Genomic DNA, 19777 nt, shown 5'->3' with positions numbered 1-19777 from the left:
GCGATTAAATTGAGTTTGACACCCCTGGTCTATACTGTTGCCCAAGGAAGGAATAAGCAGAAGAAAAGTAGGTAATATAAGACATTAAAAGAATCCGGTACCTGCAGGAAGCCAACTTCTAGCAGAGGGAAATCAAAGGCACATTCTATTGGTGTGGCTGTGATGCGGTAGCTGATGGGTAGAGCAGTTGATATGACACTGGTGACGGCGATCGCCTCGAATGAACGACCAGAGCTTTCAAAGGGTGGAGGCCTCCTCTTGTTGGGAACAGCTGTAAGAAAACAATCCACATGAATAAAATAAAATAATAACTAATATATAAAACGTGGTTTTAGTGAGTCCCACTATTACACATCAATACGAAGAAAGGTATTCACATGATCCAATGTTGAATCGTTACAATAAATGTGCAGGAAAATATTTAAGAATATAGTCCGTTTGCACAACTGTTGGATTTGACATTAAAGAGGCCCTATTATGCTTCAAGGGGTGTTCCCTTTCCTGTAGTGCGTTATACAGGTTTTTGTGCATGTAACTTTTCTCTCCATCACACTCCCCCCTTGCCTGAAGCTCCTCCATTGGACTCCTTTGTTTACTTCTGTAACATAGTGACATCACTTTGAAACACTCGAGCTTCTATTGGCGAGCACTCCAACACATTGTACGTGATATGCTAAGGGTGGGACAATATCTGATACTTCTCTAAGCGTTTGACCAATCACAACAGAGCCGACCAGCTAACCAATCAGAGCAGACTGGGCTCTGGTTTCAGACAGAGGGTGAAAAGAGGTGCTGCAGCACAGGCAGTATGAGAAAAATCAAGAGCTTTTTGTGCATTAAGGCATGGAGACATGTCCCGGTAGAGACACGAAAATACTAATATGTCCTCTTTAAAGAAGGGCACCTAAAATCAAAACTAAAATCATGCTTCGTACCATTTTCCTCCATGGCGGTAGCGCTCTCTCCGATGTGAATGGCGTCCACGTAGAAATCTGCACCAGAGGCGTCTTTGTAGAGGTAAACCTCCAGTAGAGTGTATTTGCCTCCAATATAATCATTCTGCAGGGAACTCTCCATGTCCATGCATTTGTAACTCCATCTGTTGGGAAAATATCACAATTAAAGACGGAACTCTGCAGGGAAGTTTGCAAGCATGCACAAATGAAATGGATTTTTCACGGACTTGTCGCCCTTGTTGAAGAGAGTGGCGATCTTCGCGGTCTCTGTCTTGGTTTCGCCTTGGCTGTCGCTGTAGGTGAACTTCAATCCAACTTCATCTTTCAACATTCCCTTGTATGCGAAGCAAAGCTGCAAGGAACAAAAGAACGAATGATGAAGAGATCAGAGACAGTATAAATGCTAACAATAAGTAAAGCAGTCTCGTGTCTCACCGTGGGATGCTTGGCCAATGTCACGGATCCGTAGTTGCCACCGGACTCTTTGGTGTAACTGTTCTTGAAAAGGACCCCGGCGTTTTTCAGGGACCACAGGCCACAGAAAGCGACGTTTTTCACTGGAGTCCCTTCTGCAGCAGTATCAAACTGGGGGGGTGCAAGAAATCAGACAGTGGTGAGAATCCTAGGTGCTCTCCAAAGACTAGAGGTCTGTGAAGCGATTCCAAGAACTAAAAGCAGTGTTTGATGAAGTTAGTCAGCAGTGGTGGAAAGTAACATTTGCAGTTAATGAAAGGCATGGACACAGGAAATGCTTTTATTTGTTAGTGTTTTTCAAGGTATGAACTCAACACACGTGCAATGAGTTTTCGGGCTCATCGTTAACAGTCAGTACCAACTCAGTGCTTGTTTTGCCCCTCACTGACCTGCGAGTTGTCGTTTTCAAAGTCTTTGAAGTACTTCACATCAGTCCCCTCAGTGGTCAGGATCTCTTTGGGACACTCGCCCTTCATCATGTCCTCCAGAGCTGACTGCACCTGTTCACATCACACACTGGATGTTGGAAGTCGTGTCGGGTTTTTTCGTACAGCCCAATAGTGTTGGATTAAAAGCGGTACTCAATTATCTTTTAAATTAATTTTACTTGACTTGAGTGTTTCTATTTAATGCTACTTTATACTTCTACTCCACTCATTCTTTGGAAGCCAATATCGTACTTTTTACTCCACTACATTAATCAAACATCTTTAACTAATAGTTACTCAATGAATTGCCTCAACACAATGTTAGCTAAAAAATCAATGATCATTTAGAGAGAGGTATCATATCCAGTACTAGTATATAAAGCAATTTGGCTCAAACTTGACCTTTTGTGTTGAACACATTAATGCATTAATAATCATAATCCAGTTATTTAATATGTAACTTTAGTCAAACATTATTGCCAAAATAAAACGTGATATTATAAAGTTGTTACAGTATGTTAAGACGTGTTTATAAAACTGTAAAGTTTGTGAAAATAAAGGCTTGCATATATAATCCCGATCACACTGAATAATAAGGCGTGTAGATACTATATCTGAGCAAAGAAAGAGGCGGAAAGACATTTTTGCACAACAGACCTCAGACCCAGTTGCATTGAAAGTGATGGGCTTTGTTGGGATTCCCCCCCACAGCAGAGTGAAGGTCTCCATGTTGCTCTTCCCCTTGGTGACCTCAGCAACAGTGATGTTGGTGTCGGAGCCGAAGACCTCATAGTGAAGAGGTTTGAAATCCCCTGTAGTCCAAAAGACAGATGATCACTTCATTGGTTGCCCTTTTGCTGGTAAAACAACAAATACAACTGCAAAGTATTCCACTGACGAGCTATGCTTTTCTGTCTCTTCATACCTCTGTCAGAGTCGAATGTGACTGTGAAGGTGTTGTCCTGTTTGGTGACCTGGACTTTGTCGGGCTTGATGGACCAAAGGTGGTTCAAGGAGGCTTGCACCTCAGCAGCTGAGGCGCTGACTGCAATTGGTCCTAACAAATAAAGATAAAAAGTTTATGGATGAACATAATCGCTCACATATACTACTGGTAATCTTAGATGGATTATTGGAGCTAATCGGTGGTCCTTTGATTCATCGTTCATGCAAAACTAACGGAAAAGGCTTTTTTTAGCCTCAGTTCACATTTAAGACATTTCAAGACATCACCTAAACAATATTTACTATTTCCTGAAAATTCGCAGACCAAACAAATGATCAATTAATCTAGAAAATAATCTTCAGTTTATTTTATTTTATAAATAATCAAATGTTGCAACCCTACAGTTGATGGGTTGGGTCCTTTTATGTATGCAGTGGTGATATTTAAAGTTTATTTTTATTTTTTTAAATGAACCAATTGTAAAATACAATACCTGTCTTTGTATCTCCGTAGCCCAGGCTGAAGAAGGTGTTCCCACAAAGGTGGCTGGCACAGCTGCTGCTGACCGTGACCTCCTGGACCTCTTTGACTGCGGCGCTATTGTTGGGCCAGGATTCAAAGGTCAGCTCCTGAGAAACAGACAGTGAGCGGAGGTGAGTTACACAAACAAGAAAGAGTAAGTCATTCCTTTCGAAGGGGAAGACAATTTATAGTTTTTGTGATAGTGATTTCCTACTACATTCTCCAAAATTACTTTTATAAACCCCATGAAAAGAAATTTTGAAGGAAAATGCTAATTATTCAGTTAAGAAAGGATAATTATTTGGTCTTATAGTCTAATTATTAAGGTCTTGTAGTATTTTGGTGTTTAAAAAGAAAAATGCAGCACGACAGCAAGAAAGTAATAGAAATAAGCCGTACCTTATTAGAGTACTGATAGAAACCACAACACGCACATTTTAATTAGCTGCTTTTAACAGAAACGTTTTAAGCTGAATTTTATAAAGCATACAAATTAATTTAATTTGAGTTGTACAGTTCTTTGCCTTTGTAGGCCTTTTGAATCACTATTTGAAGTTATAGTTCATCATTTTGGGGAAATTATACCGTTGTCCTTATGTTACATAAAAAAACGTTTGTGCTGCTCTTTTTATTTACTGGGAGCAATGAGTTCCTTGGATATTTTCAATAGCTTTCCACCTGTTTCCAGTCTATAAGCTAAGCTAAGCTAAAGTCATATAGCTGTAGCGGTTGTAGACAGGGGGAAACAGCTAACTACTTCTGTTTAAAAAAAAGAATAACAGAAATGTAAGCACTGCATACTTGGAGGCAGTGGCCTAGCTTTTGTGTTCCCAGTTTTCATGTCTATGCTAAGCTAAGCTAAGCTAAGCTAACAGGTTTGAGTGCACAGATAAGAGAGATGTATCAATCCATTCTTTAAAGGGGAGATGAGCACTACATACCTGTTCCTCATTGAACACTTCATATTGAGCCACAATAGTCTGAGCTTCATTGACAGCATCATTTGTCTGGTCTGCTGTAAAGGGACTCTCTTCTTTGAACAGGGCAATGTTGATAGAAGCTGCACCTCCATATTCTTGATGCAGAATTTCCATGTAGTAACTACATACAAAAACAAAAGAAAATAAATACAAGGGAAATCTGCAATTCCACAGCTCAATGTGTGTGACATGAATGCATGATTAGTATTTCATATCAGTTACTTACTATTTCCCTTCTTCCAGAGCCATTACTTTAGACTTTTGCGAAGCCAATTTTGTATAATCTGAGACATATCTTCCCTGGTATGCGATTTTAACCTGAGGTGGAGGTTGTGGAAAAAACAGGCAGAAAAAATGTAAGCGATTTTAACATCACATACTATCTATATTTAATTCCCAGATCTTTGATTATTTCAAATTGAACTAAAGCATTTGTCTTTGATTACTCAGATGATTCATGTTGAATGTAACCTCTTGTATACCTTGTGTTCTGGGAGGCTGGAGTTGCTGAGGTAGAGCTCACATATGTCATCACAGTGGAGGTATATATTGTAGTTGGCGGTGGCTGGAGGGCTGAAGAACCCCCTGGTTCGTGAGCTGAACACATTATTATCAACAGTGAAAGAGTGGGGCATGGAGTCGATCCACTGTTCCCAGTATCCACTTGTGTTTTGGTTGTAGTTCCAAATGTCAGTCAGGTATCTCAGTGTTGTTGACCCATTCCAAACTTCCATCTTCAAGCCTCTGCCACCTGGATTTGGAAGAGGTGCATGTGACAAAATGGCAACAAGTGGTGGTGAACCAAAATTAGAGCACGCTAATAGAAAAGTGGAATGGCAAATGTTTCTGTTTCCAGTCATTTGTATAGCAAAACAGATATAAACACTTTCTACTAAAATGTGAGAATGTGCCGCTTTTCTTTGACATATGATTGTAAATTGAATATTTTTGGATTTGGACTAAGTAAGACATCTGAAGACGTCACTTTGTGATCTCTGAAATTATAGTGGCCATTTGTCACTATATTCTGTATATAAATACCTGTAAGCTGATAAGATGAATGTTAAAGTTTATCTGATTATAACATGATGCATGGGACAAATATGTGCCGTTATCACTGCTGATGTTTTGACGGGACACATCAAAGTCTTTAGTTTTGGTGAACTGTGACAAGTGTTGGCGTGAGACCATCATCTTTAGGACATTTAGTTGACGAGCAGATGCTCTACATTCTTCCATTCGGATAATGATAGGCGGGCGCAACAATCAAAAGAAGAAGAGGACAAGTGTTCTCACCTGGCCAGATTGTCATGTTGTTGTTCATCTCGTGTTTGGCCGACCTGCATGTGATTTTGTCATCAGATACACTCTGGATTTCACAAGGCAGGCCTGAGGAAGAATCCAACATCAGTGATTAATTATCTCACGATAACAGACCCCAATAGAAAACAGCTGAAACGCACCGCTAATCACATTTCGGATGGTTTTTTCAGAACTTCACTCAACTTTCAGCCGACATAAAATCTTTGGGAAGAAATTGAAAGGTGAATTACGTCTAAATGGACTGGGAAATAAAGAACAATTATGAAACTTGGTTGAATTTTCACAGTTCCTCAATTTTTATTCCTGATTCATCTTTTTTCCTTGTTTTATTTTACATATTGTGATTACAATTCAAATATTAGTTTTTCTAGTGCATATTTCTGAACATGGTGCACCAGCGGTGTTTGAGGATGATTTGACAAGATAGGAACCAATATTGTTTTGGCCAACATTTTTTATCTTTGCCTAATGTTTTATAAGAGTACATAATAGGATGCAAAAAAGTATGGGAACAACTATACAATTAATGTGTGTGCTAGTTTTTGCTCAGGATTATTTTTGCCTCTGTTTAACTCCTTTTGCTGCTGTGACGCTTCAAACTTTATTGGCGTTAAACACAAACAAATTATATTCAGGGAGAAGAAGCCGTGTGATCTTGGAGTAATGAAAAGGATTTTTTTTTTTCGTGACTTTGACTATGACATTTTCAAGAAATCTCAAACTTGATTGTTGAGAGTTTGTACGGAAGAGGATAAGCGCCACATGTGTATCATTTTTTAAGATCTCAACAGAAGGTTTTTTTTTTCTTTTATAGATTAAAGTCCAAATTGTAATTTAAAAAAACTTCAACTTTGATTTCAGAATAAACGTTTTTTTTTTGTAATCTAAAACAATTATTCACATTTGGCCCTAATTTCGTAGATTTATAACGTTAATGCATGTAAGTAAAGGCACATTGAACTATCTTAGTAGCTTAGTTACTTTGATGTATCATTAATATCTGAATGCAATTTCTTCATCATCATGTTTCACACAAATGTGGGTGAAAAGTTATGTTCATTTTGATTGTTTATTTGTTCCAACAACAGATCAACTGTAACTCAAGTCGGTATGTTCATGACACAACGTCTTATGAAAGATCCAGCCCCTTTGTCATGCTCTGCTGTGTCTCAAAGCTTCTAACATATTCTTTCCTCTTCAGCTCCATGGTTATCTTTTGTTTGCTGCGTCTCAAAGTATGTGCACACTCTGTTTGTGCTGCGAAGGATTATCACCATCGCACGACTTTGAGATGTTTTGTTTGGGTGACACGCAGCTCATTTAAGTCTTGAACACTTTGTACTGTGTGAAAACAAAGTAAGAGAAGTTGTCAGATGTTGGGTTACCTCCAAGGAGAACGCGTGCCGGCGCATCGGTTTGGTCGAAGTTGCGTCCGTGGATGGTCACCACGGTTCCACCCATGACACTGCCATCGGATGGGGAGACTCCTGTCACCTCTGAACAAAACAATACAATAGTTCACCATAACAAGAATACATATTACAAAGTGTTTTATTATTAAAACAAATTGTGTACCATACCTGCATAGGTCTGAAACATGGACAGCTTGTCCAACGTGGAAACCCTGAACAAATTCTTCCCTACTAAACTCCTAGAGATTTCATTTAAGTACATGTATTAATCTTAAATGAAATGGAAATCTTAAATTAACTTCAAATTGTAAAAAAATTGCAGAAACGTAGTTACTTAGCATGAGGTCATATATCTTTAAACAATGCTTTACCTTCCAAATTCATTGTCGAGAATGTAACTCAAGTTGTGATGCCCTGTTGGGAATGAAACATAATTATTTAAAGATAGTTTTAACTGTTTCAAAATGTAGCTTTTTATTAAGAGTGATTATGAACTGCCGCTGTGAATTTCTTACCAACATACGTCCCCGTCATTTTGCAGCTCATCCATCCATGCCAAGAAGTGTCAGAGTTCAGTTTGATGCCATATCTAAACATATGAGAAAAATGTCATACTCTAATTACTTTATCAAATATAACAAAAGACACACTTTTTCCATGAATCATTTATCAGGGAATTAGAACTTCCTCCACACAGTACGCAAAACATTTCTCTGCAGCTGCAATTATGGTGAGAAATATCTAAACTTGAATTCATGTGCCGACAATAAAAATGTACATTATTGTTTCATTTTTTTACCTTCTGGATGCAATCTACACCTAGACAAATTACTTACAGGTCATCTGAGTTGGGTTTAAGAAAATCACATGCATCCCTCCCATGTAGGCTCTGCCATAAACAAGATTAGATTCAGTGATTAAATACATGATCAGTTTAGTTCATACATTTCAATATTTTAATGGCTTTTAAAGGAAAGGGGGGGGCACATCTAGAGTGTGTGTGTGTGTGTGTGTGTGTGTGTGTGGGTGTGTGTGTGTGTGTGTGTGTGTGTGTGTGTGTGTGTGTGTGTGTGTGTGTGGTGTGTGTGTGTGTGTGTGTGTGTGTGTGTGTGTTGTGTGGTGTGTGTGTGTGTGTGTTTTATCTGATCCGGGAACACCATGGTTTTACAAAGTTGACTAAATCATCCAGAATACAATGAAAGTGGTGATCAGCAATTTCATATGTTCAAATGTCTCCTGTGAAGAATATCATAAAGCCTTAATGCAATCAAATGTAAAACAAAAAAGTTATGATTGATGAAAGTAGTAAATCGGTTGGATTTGACCCGAAGACAACAAGAGGGTTAAGACATTTTGCCAATCAAAACCTTTCTTTTTAGCTCAATGAATGAATGCAAACTTGTTTCTTAAGCATTCCTTAGTAGTTCAATCTGTGCTCTTTTATAAGATATTTACAGGATATCAAATCTGTCAGAAATTGCACTGATTTAAATAACAACAACATGTACTTTAATGCTTGACAAAAATTGTCCAAGTAAGATGAACATTTTAAAATGATATGCTATGCTTTGTTTGCTGTTTGAATTGTACTTTTGTAAAGCGACTTTGAGTACTCAGAAAAGCGCGTTATCAATTTAATTTATTATATTAGTATTTTATGTGTACCTCAAAAACCTGACATTGAGGCCATTGGTGCTCGTAGCAGTGTTGCTTCCATACACATCAGTGAAGGTGCGACCGGTGATTGTCACCACGGAGCCTGCAGTGATTTTGAAGTGAGTTAAATATCAAGTTTCCACTGTGAACTGTGAATTGAATAGATGCTATAGAAGTAAAGAACGGTACCCTGGAGGGACCACTGACTGGAGTCATAGAGCCGATAGTAGGCGTGCGATTACCACACAGTCTGAGAATGGTCAAATAAAAAGTTAAAAACACAACTTGACTGGGCGATCAGATAAATGGAGGTGTCTTGTACGTACATAAAAGCTGCAATGGTGTAATTTGTTCACCCCTCCATTGCACATACTGCTGTCCGGAATGGGACACCGTCCACACTCACATGGACCACATAGTGACCATTCGCATGCTCTGTTATGGGAAAAAATAGTCATTTTAGATAGAAGATGTGACTTATACAAGATGGTGTATTTTCAATGAAGGGTCTGTTGCCCCTACCTGGTGTAACAGGTGATCTGCTTGCCGTGTGTGGAGTCTTTCTCCACGTCACAGGGGACTGACAGGGTGTCCGACACCATGAACACAAGGTTGCCCGTTGAGTATTCACTTGGATCCAGCTTGGGTCTTCCAGGGCAAAACCTGGTGGTAGTGTGGGGAGGAGGGGGGGGGATTATTTGTATTTATTAACAAGCAGACAGGATGAGTCTAACTGAACCAAAAACCACTTAAGTCCCACAAGTGTTTAAGGAATCCAACTTTTGGTCACAGTTTAGAAACAAAAAATACACAATATACAGTACATTGTACTTTTCAAAATATATATATTTTTTTAACCTACAGTAAAAAACAAAACAAAGAAAGGCATGACATTTAAAACCATGTTTTAATGTGAATAAAAAGAAAATAAGAAAAAATAAGAACAACAATCAGCCAGATAATTGTTAGACTGATAATTAAAAATGTATACGAATTTAATAGACATTGTTATCATAATAACAAGAGATAATATAACATAAATATATAAAAAATGTTAATACATGAATAATTAATACACAACTGTAACTTCTTTAACTAATCTTAAAGCTCTAACAACAGTTTGCTATGTCATCTCTTACCTGTGCCTGAAATCATCACTCGTGTTGCTCCATTATGGCTGCCTCTGTGTGGACTTATGTAGTTAACGTTTTGAGCACCTGAAATACACATACATAATCTCTTATTTAATACACGCCTTGGGCAGCAAGTCTTGTTTGTAAATTAGCTCACTTTCCACATTCCATAAGGTGAACACATCTAGATTGAAGGTCATCGAATGAAGAAAATGCAGATTTATAACTGTTATTGTCTTGTTAGTTTGTTATTGGTTACTTACTGCAGCAGCAGCACCCACACTGCGAGGAGGAGACCTGCCGCCTTCATCCAAGACTCCATCCTGGAGATTTCCCAGGAATTCCCTGCTGCTTCACCTGCAGCCTGCTGTGATGGAAGCTTTTGAGAACTGAAATAAAAAGTGCTCAATTAGTGAAATTCATGGGTGTAAAGTAACTAAGTACATTCTTCAAGTACTGTGCTTAAGTAACTTTTGACATACTTGTACTTTACCTTGAGTATTTCCATTTATTGCTACTCTTTACTTTTACTCCACTACATGTATTTAATACATTTAGTTACTTTACATTTAGTTACTTTACAGAACCAAGTGTTAAATCAGACTTTAGTTCCACCTGGAGTAATCCACCAGCTACCCTGCAGTCTACAAAGTCATTCAAACTAGCTGCACCTTCACCAGCTTTGAGAACACTCATGATCAATCATATATAAAACATATCAAATATATTATTCTGAAAAAGACCATCTGCACAATGACTACTTTGTACGTGTACTTTTGGTACTTTGTTTTGATGCCAATACTTTTGTACTTTTACTTGAGTAACATTTTGAATGCAGTACTTTTACTTGTAACAGAATATTCCTACACTCTGGTACTCATGTACTTTTACTCAAGTAATACATCTAATTTAAAAAACTGAAGGACAAACATAACAAAATCAAGATATGAAAGAAATATGATTCAGGAATGTTTGTACCCTGAACAAAAAAACAGTAAAGTTACACACAAATATATAATCTTAATATATAACAGCCAAACGTTTAATTAACGTTCAAAGTAAATGTTAGAATTTGATATTTTTAAATAAATGCCATGATTAAATGATTAAAGCTCACCTGTTGAAAGGAGGTTTACCAGTGTGTTGACTGAGTCAGCTGTTCACATGGACAGAGAGAGACTGCCTGACAGAGGACAGCGCTGGCTCTTTATGAGGCTGCTTGTGTCCTGCCCCTCACCTGAGACTGGGAGGAGACTCACCCAGTGTCCACATCACCACAACAATGTACATCCAGGGGCGGACTGGCCATCTGTAGAATCTGGAAGAACCACAGAACGGCCGGTCGTCAAGGGCCGTTGACGACCGGCCCTTTTAAAAAAAATAGTTTAACGTCATCATTTAAGTTGCGCTGACGGCCGACAGAGGGCGACAGCGGCCGCTAATGCAGTGTGTGGCTCTTATCTGTCAAATAATCACATACAAAGAATAAAAAAGACCGGCCACCAGTGTGCCAAACTTGGCGACTTTGTCGTTAAATTTGGCGGATTTCCAAACCCTCCGGCGACTTATTTGTGTCAAAAGTGACTAACGACTATTCTAACGATTTATAATGGTGTTATTAGCTACTTTTCTGGTGTTTGGCGACTCACGTATTGTTCTGCAGTAACGAGCTGCCGTGAGCCCCGCCTCCCTCCCATAGTACTCCACAGGCGCTCAGACTGACAGTTGCCTGGCGGCAGCAGAGCTGCTGCTGCTGCAGTCAGAGAGAGCAGCGAGGAGACAACCACACTCCCCCATAAAAACACATCGTTTAGTTTTGGTAATTATTCTGCCGGCCCGTCTCTCCCCCCATTCTCATTGAGTATTTTACAAATAGTGAAACAGCGCCCCTCCAGATGTTATGGTTATGTACAGTAGATTGCACACTCTGTTGCGAGAGGAGGCTAGCCGAAATTGGCTTCCCTTGGTGAAAAAAATGGAGGGATTGACCAATCAGATGAGCAGTGGCGGCCGGCCCCATAGGGGCGCCGCCCCACCCTCTTGCCAGATACAAAATTTAAAAAAAATATTCCATAAAAAAATATATATTTAAAAAAAATATATTTAAAAAAAATATATATTTTATATTTAAATTTTTAATGAACAAGGTAAATATCATACAATTAGTATCACAAAAATGTATAATCTACAATACAATCTCGTTTAAAATTGTGTTACGATGGTCTAAAAGTTACTGATAAGTCACCTGTTTCCTGCCTGGCCTTGCCCATGGCATTAGTTTATCATTACCGGGCAGAGCCCCCGAGCGAAACAGCAGCAACCAGCAGGTTGCAAAAGTCTCAATAGTAAACTGTGCCGCCGAAACATAATTTCAGCCAATCAGCACCGTCAAATATTTTGGTCACGTGGGCGCTCACGTTGGCGCCCATGTTGCTTACGTGCGTTGACCTGAGTTGTTTTTTAGACTCGTGAGTGACCAAGGTGACGCAGTATTTGGATGAGAATGGTGTGCAGGTGGAGTCACCGGAACCTCGGTCCGCCCAAGAGCTACTCTCCAATCCTTTGGGAGATAAATTGATACTTAAAGACCTTGGACCGGACCAACCCGATTTGTATATATCACACAAGCTCGTGAAAAAGACAAAACGTATCAACAAGGCTTCTCACATGGCTAGCTGGATGCAAACAGGTAAATGCTATCTTTTGTTTCACATGCTTGCTCTTCAAACAGCCGGGGACAGATACGATCTGTTCAGAAACTAGACCAAAGTTAAACAAGTACAAACCACAGACTGTCTGTGTCATGGAGAATACAGTCGCTGGTTTATTTATGTCTGTAGGCCGTTGTTGTGAGTGTGGACGGTCGGAGCATATATAGCGTTAGCTTAGCCAAGCTCCATTCAGGGAACAAGCATTCGAAAAGGTTTTTCGCCTGCCGTTCATGGTTTTTACTAACCGGTATCAGTATGTTGTTACGTCGGCATCATTTAGAAACGTGTATTACAATTTAATCACGGTAAAATATGTTCATGTTGTTGTAGCTGTTCATGTTGTTGTAGCTGTAGCTCCCGAGCCAGCGCTATCAATAGCCCCACCAAAAATATTTTCCACCAGCCGCCACTGCAGATGAGGCTCACGTCATGCCTCACAATCCAATCAAATCGCATCAACTTCATTTCGTACTGTATCACCGCCCTTAAAGAGCCTGTGACACGAGTTTCCCCCATCATCCAAACCCATCAATTTGAATAAATATTGTCCCCTTGAAAACCGTTACTGAACTGATTTTGGATATTTGTACTTTGATAACCATTAATCTGCCCTTCAATGTTGACCATTTTATGGATCTTCTCGGGGATTCTTCAAGTCCCCCAAATTATGTTGACGTCATTGCGGGCACAGCGCTCTGCAGCCATAATGCTGATGTGGCCCGCGATTAAATTGAGTTTGACACCCCTGGTCTATACTGTTGCCCAAGGAAGGAATAAGCAGAAGAAAAGTAGGTAATATAAGACATTAAAAGAATCCGGTACCTGCAGGAAGCCAACTTCTAGCAGAGGGAAATCAAAGGCACATTCTATTGGTGTGGCTGTGATGCGGTAGCTGATGGGTAGAGCAGTTGATATGACACTGGTGACGGCGATCGCCTCGAATGAACGACCAGAGCTTTCAAAGGGTGGAGGCCTCCTCTTGTTGGGAACAGCTGTAAGAAAACAATCCACATGAATAAAATAAAATAATAACTAATATATAAAACGTGGTTTTAGTGAGTCCCACTATTACACATCAATACGAAGAAAGGTATTCACATGATCCAATGTTGAATCGTTACAATAAATGTGCAGGAAAATATTTAAGAATATAGTCCGTTTGCACAACTGTTGGATTTGACATTAAAGAGGCCCTATTATGCTTCAAGGGGTGTTCCCTTTCCTGTAGTGCGTTATACAGGTTTTTGTGCATGTAACTTTTCTCTCCATCACACTCCCCCCTTGCCTGAAGCTCCTCCATTGGACTCCTTTGTTTACTTCTGTAACATAGTGACATCACTTTGAAACACTCGAGCTTCTATTGGCGAGCACTCCAACACATTGTACGTGATATGCTAAGGGTGGGACAATATCTGATACTTCTCTAAGCGTTTGACCAATCACAACAGAGCCGACCAGCTAACCAATCAGAGCAGACTGGGCTCTGGTTTCAGACAGAGGGTGAAAAGAGGTGCTGCAGCACAGGCAGTATGAGAAAAATCAAGAGCTTTTTGTGCATTAAGGCATGGAGACATGTCCCGGTAGAGACACGAAAATACTAATATGTCCTCTTTAAAGAAGGGCACCTAAAATCAAAACTAAAATCATGCTTCGTACCATTTTCCTCCATGGCGGTAGCGCTCTCTCCGATGTGAATGGCGTCCACGTAGAAATCTGCACCAGAGGCGTCTTTGTAGAGGTAAACCTCCAGTAGAGTGTATTTGCCTCCAATATAATCATTCTGCAGGGAACTCTCCATGTCCATGCATTTGTAACTCCATCTGTTGGGAAAATATCACAATTAAAGACGGAACTCTGCAGGGAAGTTTGCAAGCATGCACAAATGAAATGGATTTTTCACGGACTTGTCGCCCTTGTTGAAGAGAGTGGCGATCTTCGCGGTCTCTGTCTTGGTTTCGCCTTGGCTGTCGCTGTAGGTGAACTTCAATCCAACTTCATCTTTCAACATTCCCTTGTATGCGAAGCAAAGCTGCAAGGAACAAAAGAACGAATGATGAAGAGATCAGAGACAGTATAAATGCTAACAATAAGTAAAGCAGTCTCGTGTCTCACCGTGGGATGCTTGGCCAATGTCACGGATCCGTAGTTGCCACCGGACTCTTTGGTGTAACTGTTCTTGAAAAGGACCCCGGCGTTTTTCAGGGACCACAGGCCACAGAAAGCGACGTTTTTCACTGGAGTCCCTTCTGCAGCAGTATCAAACTGGGGGGGTGCAAGAAATCAGACAGTGGTGAGAATCCTAGGTGCTCTCCAAAGACTAGAGGTCTGTGAAGCGATTCCAAGAACTAAAAGCAGTGTTTGATGAAGTTAGTCAGCAGTGGTGGAAAGTAACATTTGCAGTTAATGAAAGGCATGGACACAGGAAATGCTTTTATTTGTTAGTGTTTTTCAAGGTATGAACTCAACACACGTGCAATGAGTTTTCGGGCTCATCGTTAACAGTCAGTACCAACTCAGTGCTTGTTTTGCCCCTCACTGACCTGCGAGTTGTCGTTTTCAAAGTCTTTGAAGTACTTCACATCAGTCCCCTCAGTGGTCAGGATCTCTTTGGGACACTCGCCCTTCATCATGTCCTCCAGAGCTGACTGCACCTGTTCACATCACACACTGGATGTTGGAAGTCGTGTCGGGTTTTTTCGTACAGCCCAATAGTGTTGGATTAAAAGCGGTACTCAATTATCTTTTAAATTAATTTTACTTGACTTGAGTGTTTCTATTTAATGCTACTTTATACTTCTACTCCACTCATTCTTTGGAAGCCAATATCGTACTTTTTACTCCACTACATTAATCAAACATCTTTAACTAATAGTTACTCAATGAATTGCCTCAACACAATGTTAGCTAAAAAATCAATGATCATTTAGAGAGAGGTATCATATCCAGTACTAGTATATAAAGCAATTTGGCTCAAACTTGACCTTTTGTGTTGAACACATTAATGCATTAATAATCATAATCCAGTTATTTAATATGTAACTTTAGTCAAACATTATTGCCAAAATAAAACGTGATATTATAAAGTTGTTACAGTATGTTAAGACGTGTTTATAAAACTGTAAAGTTTGTGAAAATAAAGGCTTGCATATATAATCCCGATCACACTGAATAATAAGGCGTGTAGATACTATATCTGAGCAAAGAAAGAGGCGGAAAGACATTTTTGCACAACAGACCTCAGACCCAGTTGCATTGAAAGTGATGGGCTTTGTTGGGATTCCCCCCCACAGCAGAGTGAAGGTCTCCATGTTGCTCTTCCCCTTGGTGACCTCAGCAACAGTGATGTTGGTGTCGGAGCCGAAGACCTCATAGTGAAGAGGTTTGAAATCCCCTGTAGTCCAAAAGACAGATGATCACTTCATTGGTTGCCCTTTTGCTGGTAAAACAACAAATACAACTGCAAAGTATTCCACTGACGAGCTATGCTTTTCTGTCTCTTCATACCTCTGTCAGAGTCGAATGTGACTGTGAAGGTGTTGTCCTGTTTGGTGACCTGGACTTTGTCGGGCTTGATGGACCAAAGGTGGTTCAAGGAGGCTTGCACCTCAGCAGCTGAGGCGCTGACTGCAATTGGTCCTAACAAATAAAGATAAAAAGTTTATGGATGAACATAATCGCTCACATATACTACTGGTAATCTTAGATGGATTATTGGAGCTAATCGGTGGTCCTTTGATTCATCGTTCATGCAAAACGGAAAAGGCTTTTTTTAGCCTCAGTTCACATTTAAGACATTTCAAGACATCACCTAAACAATATTTACTATTTCCTGAAAATTCGCAGACCAAACAAATGATCAATTAATCTAGAAAATAATCTTCAGTTTATTTTATTTTATAAATAATCAAATGTTGCAACCCTACAGTTGATGGGTTGGGTCCTTTTATGTATGCAGTGGTGATATTTAAAGTTTATTTTTATTTTTTTAAATGAACCAATTGTAAAATACAATACCTGTCTTTGTATCTCCGTAGCCCAGGCTGAAGAAGGTGTTCCCACAAAGGTGGCTGGCACAGCTGCTGCTGACCGTGACCTCCTGGACCTCTTTGACTGCGGCGCTATTGTTGGGCCAGGATTCAAAGGTCAGCTCCTGAGAAACAGACAGTGAGCGGAGGTGAGTTACACAAACAAGAAAGAGTAAGTCATTCCTTTCGAAGGGGAAGACAATTTATAGTTTTTGTGATAGTGATTTCCTACTACATTCTCCAAAATTACTTTTATAAACCCCATGAAAAGAAATTTTGAAGGAAAATGCTAATTATTCAGTTAAGAAAGGATAATTATTTGCTTAAAACACAGTAAGGTCTTGTAGTATTTTGGTGTTTAAAAAGAAAAATGCAGCACGACAGCAAGAAAGTAATAGAAATAAGCCGTACCTTATTAGAGTACTGATATAAACCACAACACGCACATTTTAATTAGCTGCTTTTAACAGAAACGTTTTAAGCTGAATTTTATAAAGCATACAAATTAATTTAATTTGAGTTGTACAGTTCTTTGCCTTTGTAGGCCTTTTGAATCACTATTTGAAGTTATAGTTCATCATTTTGGGGAAATTATACCGTTGTCCTTATGTTACATAAAAAAACGTTTGTGCTGCTCTTTTTATTTACTGGGAGCAATGAGTTCCTTGGATATTTTCAATAGCTTTCCACCTGTTTCCAGTCTATAAGCTAAGCTAAGCTAAAGTCATATAGCTGTAGCGGTTGTAGACAGGGGGAAACAGCTAACTACTTCTGTTTAAAAAAAAGAATAACAGAAATGTAAGCACTGCATACTTGGAGGCAGTGGCCTAGCTTTTGTGTTCCCAGTTTTCATGTCTAGCTAAGCTAAGCTAAGCTAAGCTAACAGGTTTGAGTGCACAGATAAGAGAGATGTATCAATCCATTCTTTAAAGGGGAGATGAGCACTACATACCTGTTCCTCATTGAACACTTCATATTGAGCCACAATAGTCTGAGCTTCATTGACAGCATCATTTGTCTGGTCTGCTTGTAAAGGGACTCTCTTCTTTGAACCAGGGGCAATGTTGATAGAAGCTGCACCTCCATATTCTTGATGCAGAATTCCATGTAGTAACTACATACAAAAACAAAAGAAATAAATACAAGGGAAATCTGCAATTCCACAGCTCAATGTGTGTGACATGAATGCATGATTAGTATTTCATATCAGTTACTTACTATTTCCCTTCTTCCAGAGCCATTACTTTAGACTTTTGCGAAGCCAATTTTGTATAATCTGAGACATATCTTCCCTGGTATGCGATTTTAACCTGAGGTGGAGGTTGTGGAAAAAACAGGCAGAAAAAATGTAAGCGATTTTAACATCACATACTATCTATATTTAATTCCCAGATCTTTGATTATTTCAAATTGAACTAAAGCATTTGTCTTTGATTACTCAGATGATTCATGTTGAATGTAACCTCTTGTATACCTTGTGTTCTGGGAGGCTGGAGTTGCTGAGGTAGAGCTCACATATGTCATCACAGTGGAGGTATATATTGTAGTTGGCGGTGGCTGGAGGGCTGAAGAAACCCCCTGGTTCGTGAGCTGAACACATTATTATCAACAGTGAAAGAGTGGGGCATGGAGTCGATCCACTGTTCCCAGTATCCACTTGTGTTTTGGTTGTAGTTCCAAATGTCAGTCAGGTATCTCAGTGTTGTTGACCCATTCCAAACTTCCATCTTCAAGGCCTCTGCCACCTGGATTTGGAAGAGGTGCATGTGACAAAATGGCAACAAGTGGTGGTGAACCAAAATTAGAGCACGCTAATAGAAAAGTGGAATGGCAAATGTTTCTGTTTCCAGTCATTTGTATAGCCAAAACAGATATAAACACTTTCTACTAAAATGTGAGAATGTGGCCGCTTTTCTTTGACATATGATGTAAATTGAATATTTTTGGATTTGGACTAAGTAAGACATCTGAAGACGTCACTTTGTGATCTCTGAATTATAGTGGCCATTTGTCACTATATTCTGTATATAAATACCTGTAAGCTGATAAGATGAATGTTAAAGTTTATCTGATTATAACATGATGCATGGGACAATATGTGCCGTTATCACTGCTGATGTTTTGACGGGACACATCAAAGTCTTTAGTTTTGGTGAACTGTGACAAGTGTTGGCGTGAGACCATCATCTTTAGGACATTTAGTTGACGAGCAGATGCTCTACATTCTTCCATTCGGATAATGATAGGCGGGCGCAACAATCAAAAGAAGAAGAGGACAAGTGTTCTCACCTGGCCAGATTGTCATGTTGTTGTTCATCTCGTGTTTGGCCGACCTGCATGTGATTTTGTCATCAGATACACTCTGGATTTCACAAGGCAGGCTGAGGAAGAATCCAACATCAGTGATTAATTATCTCACGATAACAGACCCCAATAGAAAACAGCTGAAACGCACCGCTAATCACATTTCGGATGGTTTTTTCAGAACTTCACTCAACTTTCAGCCGACATAAAATCTTTGGGAAGAAATTGAAAGGTGAATTACGTCTAAATGGACTGGGAAATAAAGAACAATTATGAAACTTGGTTGAATTTTCACAGTTCCTCAATTTTTATTCCTGATTCATCTTTTTTCCTTGTTTTATTTTACATATTGTGATTACAATTCAAATATTAGTTTTTCTAGTGCATATTTCTGAACATGGTGCACCAGCGGTGTTTGAGGATGATTTGACAAGATAGGAACCAATATTGTTTTGGCCAACATTTTTTATCTTTGCCTAATGTTTTATAAGAGTACATAATAGGATGCAAAAAAGTATGGGAACAACTATACAATTAATGTTGTGCTAGTTTTTGTCAGGATTATTTTGCCTCTGTTTAAACTCCTTTTGCTGCTGTGACGCTTCAAACTTTATTGGCGTTAAACACAAACAAATTATATTCAGGGAGAAGAAGCCGTGTGATCTTGGAGTAATGAAAAGGATTTTTTTTTTTCGTGACTTTGACTATGACATTTTCAAGAAATCTCAACTTGATTGTTGAGAGTTTGTACGGAAGAGGATAAGCGCCACATGTGTATCATTTTTTAAGATCTCAACAGAAGGTTTTTTTTTTCTTTTATAGATTAAAGTCCAAATTGTAATTTAAAAAAACTTCAACTTTGATTTCAGAATAAACGTTTTTTTTTTGTAATCTAAAACAATTATTC

General features: G+C 39.2%; 2 protein-coding genes across 2 annotated transcripts in view; both read right to left on the bottom strand.

The window, feature by feature from the left end:
* Positions 1–19777, bottom strand: part of LOC117455602 (fibrocystin-L-like) — a 67375-nt gene that overhangs the window by 43007 nt on the left and 4591 nt on the right. The window contains exons 13-24 of the mRNA XM_034095168.2: positions 5603–5695; positions 4789–5057; positions 4533–4624; positions 4268–4427; positions 3298–3433; positions 2784–2915; positions 2516–2670; positions 1820–1930; positions 1392–1541; positions 1184–1308; positions 936–1099; positions 102–271 (exon numbers count right to left, since the gene is read on the bottom strand). Coding sequence (XP_033951059.1) covers positions 102–271; positions 936–1099; positions 1184–1308; positions 1392–1541; positions 1820–1930; positions 2516–2670; positions 2784–2915; positions 3298–3433; positions 4268–4427; positions 4533–4624; positions 4789–5057; positions 5603–5695 — 1757 coding nt within the window. The remainder of the gene's footprint in view (positions 1–101; positions 272–935; positions 1100–1183; positions 1309–1391; positions 1542–1819; positions 1931–2515; positions 2671–2783; positions 2916–3297; positions 3434–4267; positions 4428–4532; positions 4625–4788; positions 5058–5602; positions 5696–19777) is intronic.
* LOC139434850 (fibrocystin-L-like) lies at positions 6950–17757 on the bottom strand. Its single transcript, XM_071204902.1, has 19 exons — positions 17748–17757; positions 17519–17640; positions 16556–16691; positions 16046–16177; positions 15778–15932; positions 15082–15192; positions 14654–14803; positions 14446–14570; positions 14198–14361; positions 13364–13533; positions 11480–11583; positions 10094–10219; positions 9220–9360; positions 8887–8947; positions 7878–7930; positions 7557–7630; positions 7413–7455; positions 7210–7280; positions 6950–7125 (listed from the first exon to the last, which is right to left on the bottom strand). The coding sequence occupies exons 1-19, from the start codon at positions 17755–17757 to the stop codon at positions 6950–6952; spliced, it is 2124 nt and encodes a 707-aa protein (XP_071061003.1).

The sequence above is a fragment of the Pseudochaenichthys georgianus genome, chromosome 11 (genome assembly GCF_902827115.2).
Source record: "Pseudochaenichthys georgianus chromosome 11, fPseGeo1.2, whole genome shotgun sequence".
NCBI classification, from domain to species: Eukaryota; Metazoa; Chordata; class Actinopteri; order Perciformes; family Channichthyidae; genus Pseudochaenichthys; species Pseudochaenichthys georgianus.
The sequence above is the reverse complement of the archived record's forward strand: the minus strand, read 5'-3'. Positions and strand labels throughout refer to the sequence as shown.

What these genes read in the sequence shown, in the direction of transcription:
- LOC139434850 (XM_071204902.1), bottom strand. An exon ending in CTACGGAGATACAAAGACAG is followed by an intron (nt 16,178 to 16,555) that starts GTATTGTATTTT and finishes TTTATTTGTTAG; the next exon opens with GACCAATTGCAGTCAGCGCC. An exon ending in CAGATCACCTGTTACACCAG is followed by an intron (nt 8,948 to 9,219) that starts GTAGGGGCAACA and finishes GACCATTCTCAG; the next exon opens with ACTGTGTGGTAATCGCACGC.